At 53.1% G+C, this 9,788-nt stretch overlaps 1 protein-coding gene across 1 annotated transcript; it reads left to right on the forward strand.

The window, feature by feature from the left end:
- The first annotated feature begins 8,776 nt into the window (after nucleotides 1-8,776).
- LOC147095757 (uncharacterized) lies at nucleotides 8,777-9,607 on the forward strand. Its single transcript, XM_085973994.1, has one exon. It carries the CDS (start codon nucleotides 8,777-8,779, stop codon nucleotides 9,605-9,607), a length of 831 nt encoding a protein of 276 aa, XP_085830120.1.
- Nucleotides 9,608-9,788: the final 181 nt, after the last annotated feature.

The following is a 9,788-nucleotide window of genomic DNA, read 5'->3' on the forward strand; positions in this document are numbered from 1 at the left end:
TACAAGCGAGGCTTTGCCAGACTGGGAGCTGATTTATCTGATCTAGCACAAGGGCAATGGGGGAACGGGACTCGGTGCTGGACATGATGCAGGCTGCAGAGCTTTGGATGAGCTTGTTGAGATACCGCGGCAAACGTGGGAGTCGAGACCAGAGCTATTGAAAACACAACTACTTTATTCCAACCACATGGCAAACAGGAACTAGAAAAGCCCGCGCATCCACTTAAATACTCCCCAGACAGGAAGTGCTCCCGGCAGCCTGTCCCTGCGGGAAACAAGTTGCTGGAGGAAAGGGCCCCCGGCTGGGGGCTTCTGCTTAGACTGTCTGTGCCACTGTGAGCTGATTATGTCCAGTGGTGGCGTGTCGCCACAGAGCTCCCCCCAGAATCCGCTTAGGAGGAGTGGACGAGTCGTGACGGTGGTCTAATGGTTTTGCCGCAGCGGCTCCGAGTGGTCGCCGGTCTGGTTGGTTGAGTCGGCCGGTTCGCCGCCGGCTGTGCTGGCTTGCCAGGGGTACGGCCTCTAGTCGGAGGCTGGGCCACGGGGACCTGTTCCCCTGGTTCTGTGTGTGATGGTTTGAGCCAGTCGATGGAAACTGTCTCGACCCTGTCGCCGAGTCGCAGCTTGAAGACCTTGTCCCCGGTTTGTAGCACCTCGTACGGTCTGTCGTACGGGGGTCGCAGGGGCCCGCGGTGCGCGTCGTGTCGCATGAAGATGAAGCGCGCCTGCTGTAAATTTGGCGGGACGTGAGGTGCGAGTTCGCCGTGTCGGTTGACCAGAAGTGGGGCGAAATGCTGAGCGGAAGAGAAAGAGTTGAGCTGCTGCTGTTCGGCCGACCAAGGCTTGGTAGGCTCCGGAAGGAATTCGCCTGGGACGCACAGCAGTTGTCCATAGACTAACTCTGCTGCCGAGGACTAGAGGTCTTCCTTGACCGCGGTGCGTAGGCCGAGTAGCACCCACGGTAGGCGGTCAGTCCAGGTTGTGTCCTGCAGGCCGGCGCGGAGTGAGGCCTTGAGTGACCTGTGGAAGCGTTCACAAAGCCCGTTGGCCTGCGGGTGGTACGCCATGGTGCGGTGGAGCGTCACCCCAAGGTTGCGTGCTGTGGCCGTCCAGAGTTCGGAGGTGAACTGGGCGCCTCTGTCGGAGGTTATGTCGGCCGGTACGCCGAACCTCGCAACCCAGGTGTTAACGAATGCCCTGGCAATGTCGGCTGTGTTGGTGGAGGTCAGCGGCACTGCCTCAGGCCAGCGTGTGTAGCGGTCGACCATTGTGAGGAGATAAGTTTGGCCTTGCGATGGCGGCAGGGGACTGAAGATGTCGACGTGTACATGGTCAAAGCGGCGGCTGGGTACCTCGAAGTCTCCCAGGGGTGCTTTGGTGTGCAGCTGTACCTTAGCCCGTTGGCAGGCGAGGCAGGAGGTGGCCCAAGTCCGAACATCTCTGTTGAGGCCACGCCAGACGAAGCGCTTGGAGAGGAGTTTGACGGATGCGTGAGAACCCGGGTGAGAGAGCCCGTGGAGCTCGTCGAAGAAGCGGCGGTGCCAGGTCTCAGGGACGACCGGCCTGGGTTGGCCGAGTGAGACGTCGCAAGTGACTGCTGTGTCTTCGGGCCTGTGTGCGACCTTGGCTAGGCGTAGCCCTGGCAGGCTGGTAGCCGCCGAGAGGAGGTCTGGGTCCGTGAGCTGGGCCGCTGCTAGTTGTGCGTAGTCGACCGTGAGGTGATTCGCACAGACAACAGGACGGCAAAGGCAGTCAGCGACCACGTTGTCTCTACCGGAGACATGCTGGATGTCCATAGTAAACTCGGACACGGCCGCGAGCTGGCGTTGCTGCCAAGCAGACCAGGGTTCGGTGTGCTTGGCCATCGCGTATGTGAGTGGCTTGTGGTCCACATACGCAGTGAAGGGGTGGCCTTCCAGGAGGAACCTGAAATGGCGGACCGACAGGTGGAGCGCGACAAGCTCGCGGTCGAAAGTGGAGTATTTGACCTCCGGGGGGCGCAGTTGGCGGCTGTAGAAGGCAAGTGGCTGCCACGCGCCATTGACCCACTGCTCGAACACGGCCCCGACCGCGTGGTCAGAGGCGTCGGTGGTGAGCGCGACCCGGGCATCGGCCCTCGGGTGCGCGAGCAAAGTGGTGTCGGCGAGCGCGTTTTTGGTGGCGTCGAAGGTGGCTGCTGTGTCAGTGGTCCAGGCTACGTCCATCTTGCCGGATTTTCCTCGGAGGGAGTCATATAGGGGCTTCATGAGGGCTGCAGCTCTGGGGATGAACCTGTTGTAGAAGTTCACCATCCCGAGGAACTCCTGGAGGCCCTTGATGGTTGTGGGGCGGGGAAATTGCTGGACGGCCTGCACCTTGTTGGGCAGGGGGATGGCCCCAGCAGGGGTGATGTGGTGACCGAGAAAATCGATCTCGGTTAGGCCGAATTGGCACTTCGCCGGGCTGAGGATGAGCCCATGTTGGGCTAGGTGCCCGAACAGGATGCGAAGGTGTTCGAGGTGTTCCTGTTTGGAGGAGCTGGCCACAAGAATGTCGTCTAGATAGATGAATAGGAAATTCAGGTCCCAGAGGACTGAGTCCATAAGGCGCTGGAAAGCCTGTGCTGCATTCTTGAGGCCGAAAGGCATCCTCAGGAACTCGAACAGGCCGAATGGGGTGATGACGGCCGTTTTGGGGATGTCCGCGGAGTGTACGGGGACTTGGTGGTAACCGCGCACCAGGTCGACTTTGGAAAAGACGGTTCGCCGGCCAGTCGGGCCGAGAATTCCTGGATGTGTGGCACCGGGTATCAATCGGGGGTGGTGGCGTCGTTGAGGCGGCGGTAGTCCCCGCAAGGGCGCCAGCCTCCGCCGGGCTTGGGGGCGATGTGGAGGGGCGAGGCCCAAGGGCTGCTGGAGCGGCGGATGATGCCGAGTTGTTCCATGGTGATGAACTCGGCCCGCACGATTTCCAGCTTGGCCGGGTTGAGTCTACGGGCGTGGTCAGAAACTGGGGGGCCGGTGGTGGGGATATAGTGTTCCACACCGTGCTTGGCGGCTTTGGCCGAAAAGGTCGAGTTAGTGAGGGCGGGAAACTCAGCTAGGAGTGCCGAGTAGTCGTCCGTGGCTCTGGCGAGGCAGTAGGTCGTCAGACCGGCCGAATGGGCCAGGGTAAAGGCGCCGGGAATGGGGGCCATAGTTTTGATGTCGACGAGGCGGTGCCTCGGAATGTCGACAAGGAGGCCGTGGGCGCGTAGGAAGTCGGCGCCGATGAGTGGGCAGAGGACCTTGGCTGTGAGGAACTCCCAGCGGTAGCGGCGGCCCGCGAGGTCGAGCGTGACCATGCGGGTGCCATATGTGTGGATATTGGAGCCATTGGCTGCAGCCAGTGTGATACCCCATGTGCCGCGTTGGATCTCGAGGGCGGAGGCGGGGGTGATGCTGTGTTGGGCCCCTGTGTCGCACAGAAATCGGCGGTTGGTTCTGTCGTCAGTGACGTACAGCAGGGGCTCCTTCTGCCCCACGGCCATCATGGGGGCCGGTGCAGGGGGGGTTTGAAGGTACACGGTGGCGTGCAGCGTTGAGCCTTTGCGCCAAAACGGGTGTGGTAGTAGCAGTGACCTGGAGTGGTCGGCCGGTCGGGCCTAGCAGCCCGGGAAGACCGCGTGGTCATTGCCGTGAGGTCGGGTGCGACGTCGCGAGTGGTCTGTGCAGAGAGCAGCCGGTCGGCCTTTTCGGCTATCTCATTCAGGTCCGTGGAGCCAGACTCCACAATGAGCGGGCGGATGCTGGCGGGGAGCTGCCGAATGAAAAGCGTGCGAAAAAGGGCGCTGGGATTTTTGTCGTCTGAGAGGGACAGCATGTAGGAAAGCAGGTCTGATGGTGAAGCATCACCAAGGCCGGGGAGGTCCAGGAGTTGGCAATGGCGCTGGTAAGAGGACGTTTGAAAAGTTTTAAGTAGCGCAGCCTTCAGATGTTCGTACTTGCCCTCCGTTGGTGGATTCTGCAGCGCTGCCCAAACCTTGGGGACTGTAGCATAGGTGAGCGAGGCGATGAGGTAGTCGTACTTCGTGGCGTCGACCGTAATGCCTTTCAGCCAGAATCTGGACTTAGCTTGAACGAACCAGGCTTCGGCGAGGTTCTCCCAAAAGTCTGGTAATTTAACCCTGACTGCGTTTGTATCCGCCATGCTAGCTTAGGATTCGTCCTGAGCGTCGGAGTCACCAGTGTTGAGATACCGCGGCAAACGTGGGAGTCGAGACCAGAGCTGTTGAAAACACAACTGCTTTATTCCAACCACATGGCAAACAGGAACTAGAAAAGCCCGCGCATCCACTTAAATACTCCCCAGACAGGAAGTGCTCCCGGCAGCCTGTCCCTGCGGGAAACAAGTTGCTGGAGGAAAGGGCCCCCGGTTGGGGGCTTCTGCTTAGACTGTCCGTGCCGCTGTGAGCGGATTATGTCCAGTGGTGGCGTGTCGCCACAAGCTCAATTTATGTAGGGTGCAAGGTGGGAGTGCGGCCAGGAGAGCATTGGAATGGTCCTGCCTGGAGGTTAAAAAAATGCCTGGATGATGGTTTCAGCAGCAGATGAGCTGAGGCAGGGGCGGAGTCGGGCGATGTTACGGAGGTGTAAGTTGGCGGTCTTGTTGATGGAGGGGATATAAGTTCGGAAGCTGTGCTCATGCTCAAATATGACACCAAGAGTGGTTCAGCCTCAGACAGATGCTCGGGAGAGAGATGGAGTCAGTGGCAAGGGAACAGAGTTTGTGGCGGGGACGGAAGACAATGACCACAGTGTTCCCGTTATTTAATTGGAGGAAATTTTTACTCATCCAGTCCCGGATGTCGGAAAAGCAGGGTGACAGATCAGAGGCAGAGAGGGACCTAGACAGGTGGTGGTGAGGTAGAGCTGGTTGTCATTGGCATGCATTTGGAACCAGAAGATTTTATCAGATGATGTCGTTGAGGGGCAGCATGTACCTGAGAAATAGGAGGGGCCAAATGTCTTGGGGGACTCAAAGCTAATTCTGCAGGCGTGGGATGAATCATAGAATCATAGAAATTTACAGCACGGAAGGAGGCTATTTCAGGCCATCGTGTCCACGCCAGCCGACAAAAAATTATCCAGCCTAATCCCACCTTCCAGCTCTTGGTCCATAGCCCTGTAAGTTACAGCACTTCAAGTGCACATCCAAGCACTTTTTAAATGTGTTGAGGATTTCTGTCTCTACCACCCTTTCAGGAAGTGGGTTCCAGATACCCACTTACCTCTGGGTGAAGAAATTTCTCCTCATATCACCATTAAACCTCCTACCAATTACTTTAAATCTATGATGCCATGGTTGTTGACCTGTCTGCTAAGAGAAATCGATCCTTCATATTCACTCTATCTAGGCTCCTCAAAATTTTCTACAACTCATTAAAGTCTGCCCTCAGCCTTCTCTCTTCCAAAGAAAACAAACCCAGCCTATGCAATCTTTCCTCATAGCTAGAATTCTCCAGTCCAGGCAATATCCTCATAAATCTCCTCTGTACCGTCTCTAGTGCAGTCACATCTTTCCTGTAATGTGGTGACCAGAACTCTAGCTATGGCCTTTGCCACAAGTGCTTCTCTGGCTATGACTGGATTGATAGGAATGGAACAAGAGGAGAGCAGTCCCACCCAGCTGGACAATGGAGCAGAGGCTTTGGAGGAGAATGGTGTGGTGCACCGTGTCAAAGGTTGCTGATACGTCGAGATGGATGAGGAGGGATAGTTTACCACAGTCACAATCACGTATGAATTTATGAATTTAGAAAGAGTCATTTATGTAATGTGGCAGGGGAAGGAATCTGATTGGAGGGATTCAAACATGGAGTTGCAAGAAAGATGGGCACGGATTTGGGAGGTGACAACACTTTCAAGGATTTTGGAGAGGAAAGGGAGATCGGAGATGGTGCAGTAGTTTGTAAGGACGGAGGGGTCAAAGGTTGTTTTTTGAGGCTGGGGATGATGCTGGCAGATTTGAGGGCAAGGGGGACAGTACCTGAGGAGAGAGAGCCGTTAACAAAATCTGTTAACATAGGAGCCAGGAAGGGAAGTTGGGTGGTCAGCAGTTTGATGTTAATAGGATCGAGGGAGCGGGAGTTGGGTCTCAGAGATAAGATGAACTCGGAGCGGGCATGAGGCAAGAAATTGAGAAACGAGAGAGAGCTGCGAGTTCAGGGCTAGGCAGGGGGAGAGCCTTGGGGGAAGTTTGGCTTGGTGGGCCAGGGGAAAGGAGGGAAGCGACAGAGGCAGCTGAACAGATGGTCTCAATCTTCATCACAAAGAAGTCCATGAGCTCCATGCACTTGTTATTGGAGGTGAGGCTGCAGATGATTAGCCTTTAGGTACAGTGCATTTTTAAAAGATATTGATCAAATAGCCATTCGGGGAACGACGGTGACCAATGTTCGCTCAATGGTCGACCGTGCTCCGCCGGTCTCTTCTTCTTAGGCAGTCCCGCGGAACCAGGATGACTTGCTTCCACACTAAAAATGAGTTCTCAGGTGACTGATGACTGATGAGTCCAATGCGGGTACTACAGTCTCTGTCACAGGTGGGGCAGATGGTGTTTGAAGGGGCGGATAGCTGTGGTGCTTGGATTATGGCTCATTAATGGCTCTTGCACTTGAATGAAAGATGCAGCCTTTGTTTTAATTCCCCTCCCAACTTCGATATTGTCCCTCCTGAAGTCAATGCGATTTGCTCTATCACATTCAGGTTTTTGTCTGGTTACCATGTACACTTTGACCGTGTAGTGCTAATGGACGGGGTCATATTTTATTCCCCCTTCTCCTTTATTTCACCTTTTAATTTTATAACTGAAGCGGTGGAGCCTTTGGAGAATGAGTGAAAGCACCGTATCACCAAGATGCGGCATGTATAACAGAGTGAGAGGGCGAGGGTATTAATTAACCTGGGCGCCCAGTGCCACCCCGGATTTTGATTTGCTTGAATCAAATAATCGTGGAGTGCACTTTTATCATTGGTTTGGAAAATATATATGTTGTAATGTGTTTGTTCGAAGGCCCGTAGCTAACGCGAGCCCTTATGTAAGAGCACGGTGTCCCCGGGGGGATTGGCTCGTGTATAAAACAGCGACCGTTTCGATGCAGTGTCTTTGTGGCCATACCCAGAACTTTGCTTCCACGATTCTCTGGTTCATGCAGGAAATGGGACGCTCCGCCGTTCTCGACGTATCAGTGATTTGTTATCCCATTCTTGTAATTGTTGGTGTTCCTGGTAAGAATATATTATTAAGTGGACCGTCATTTGAATGTATTGCTGCTTTCTCCATGTGCAGTTTGTATCCATGTCTTCGTTCCTTGCTTTGCCAGTTAATAGTCGCAGTTTATTGAATAAAAATATCTCACTTTTCCTCATTTGCTTTAAAATGACAAGTTGTTGATAATCGAGTGCTCCCTGAAAACGAGTTTTCTCCTTTGTAGGACGCCTTGCAATCTGATGCCTGGATTAAGAGTGATCATCAGATCTAAGACGCCTGGGCCCACCACGCGAAACTTTAACCTGTCTTTTTTCTCTTACAGATGCGGACACACATGTCGTGCCTCTCTCCCAAGATTTTGTTTCCCCTGATTCACTAAACTTTTCTTACGCTGTGAATTGACTTTGTGGGCAACTTTAACATAACCCAGCATTGGGGAAACGGACGGGAGCGGGTGCAATACTGGTCTTACTCCCCGACCGATTGTACTCTTCATTGAAGTCGATGGGCTATAACACCTGCGCTCCAATTGATCCTCGTAAGCTGCACTCATGGTTTTTTCTCTCGACTGAGGCCAGTTAAATGAGCAGAGAGCAGCGACTGAACTTAATTCTGATGAAGGGTCATCGACCTGAAACCTTAACTCTGTTTCTCTCTCCACAGATGCTGCCTGACCTGCTGAGTATTTCCAGCATTTTCTGTTTTTATTTTTGGTTCTTGTTGAATCAGAAACGCACCCAGGGAGACCCAGGGAGGGATCGGTTTCAGTAACATGCTTCCGTCTCACGATTGGATACAATCCAGGACAAAGAAGCCAGTTTGATTGGCACCCCTTCCACCACCTTAATCATTCACTCCCTCCACCAGCAGTGCACCATGGCTGCAGTGTGTACCATCTACAGGATGCACTGCAGCAACTCGCCAAGGCTTCTTCCACAGCTCCTCCCAAACCCACGACCTCTTCCACCTAGATGGACAAGGGCAGCAGGCACATGGGAACACCACCACCTCCAAATTCCCCTCCAAGTCACACGCCATTTAAGGCATCAAGGAGTATGGGGAGAGAGTGGGAATATGGTATTGCGATTGATTATCAGCCATGATTATCTTGAATGGTGGAGCAGGCTTGAGGGGCCGAATGGCCGACTCCTGCTCCTATTTTTCTCCATTTCTTTCTGTGTTTCTATTTTTCTACCATTCTGACTTAGAAGTATATCGCCGATCCTTCATTGTCGCTCGGTCAAAATCCTCGAATGCCCAACCTAACAGCACTGTGGGAGTACCTTCACCACATGGACTGCAGCAGTTCAAGAAGGCGGCTCACCACCACCTCCTCAAGGACAATTAGGAATGGGCAATAAATGCTGGCCTTGCCAGTGACGCCCAGGTCCCATAAGAGAATAAATTCGAAAAATACGTAATTCCGAGCGGATGTGATTTTATTTAATACCTCTGTCTTGATTTTCCATTGTTTACAGCGAACCTGATGTTAATTTTGATCCTGTACCGGGGAAAGTGCGGTCTCTCCAAAGGAATCACTCGTTACATGGCGGCTATGGCAATTGCAGATCTCATGGTCTGTCTCTTCAATGTAAGCATGGCAAGCATCTTTCGGTATCATTTACTGCATTCATTCTTGAGCTACACCATAGCGTGTCGTCTTTGTGCCTTTATACAAGTAGTTAGTAGCCAACTCACTGTCTGGTCCACACTGTCGTTCACCTTTGACTGCTTCATAGACATTTATTGTCATGAAGCAAAATTAAAATATTGCACCGAAAGAATTGCCACTGTGGTTCTAACTGCGGAGTGTGTGCTCAGCTTTTTGATGCATATCCCTGTTTATTTCCGTTATGAGCCTTACTATATTGTTAGGGATATAGAGTGGGGCTGTCGTAAAGTAACGGAATATGTCTCCTCGCCGAGATGGATAGCTTACAAGTGGATTAGCACTTTAGCATCCCCATTACTTCCACACCCTGTGATGTTGCTGTTGAACTCTCTCACTGCCAGGCACATCTTAGTGGCCAGTAGGGCTCGCAGAGCCCTGAAGAGCCGCAACACTGGGGAGAGCAGCAGTGATCCCGAGATGAAGGACCGAAGAACATCCATCATTCTGCTCTTCAGTATCTCGGGGAGCTTTATTGTGTTGACGGTGCTGGTTACAATAATACACTTTTCTGTCGGTGTCACGGAGACAATTACATTCACTGGTTCAAACTCGCTTTATTTGGCGATCAGAATCACCCTTCTGTTGAATTATTTGAGCTCCTGCAGAAACACCTGCATTTATGCGTTGACCCAGAGGAGATTCCGGGAGGAGGTGAAAAATATTGTGAAATACCCGTTTATTCTCATTCTTAAATTATGCAAGTAATGCAAGTAACTGCACGTGAAATAAACCCTCTTTCCCCGTATCCAGCTTGTTGTTGCTTGATCAGTTTGGCTGAGGCAGGTTCCGCACGTTCTTTCTCATCCCACCACATCACCAGTTGTCCCACTTCCCTTATTTGCAAGGCGGCGGTAGTTCTGCTGCTGTTGTGAAACACGGCACGGCG

This window comes from Somniosus microcephalus, unplaced genomic scaffold, assembly GCF_052327205.1.
Source record: "Somniosus microcephalus isolate GS21.2 unplaced genomic scaffold, FLI_Smic_1.0 unresolved_chr1, whole genome shotgun sequence".
Lineage (NCBI taxonomy): Eukaryota > Metazoa > Chordata > Chondrichthyes > Squaliformes > Somniosidae > Somniosus > Somniosus microcephalus.

What these genes read in the sequence shown, in the direction of transcription:
- LOC147095757 (XM_085973994.1), top strand. Translation starts at nt 8,777, where the DNA reads ATGGCGGCTATGGCAATTGCAGATCTCATGGTCTGTCTCTTCAATGTA.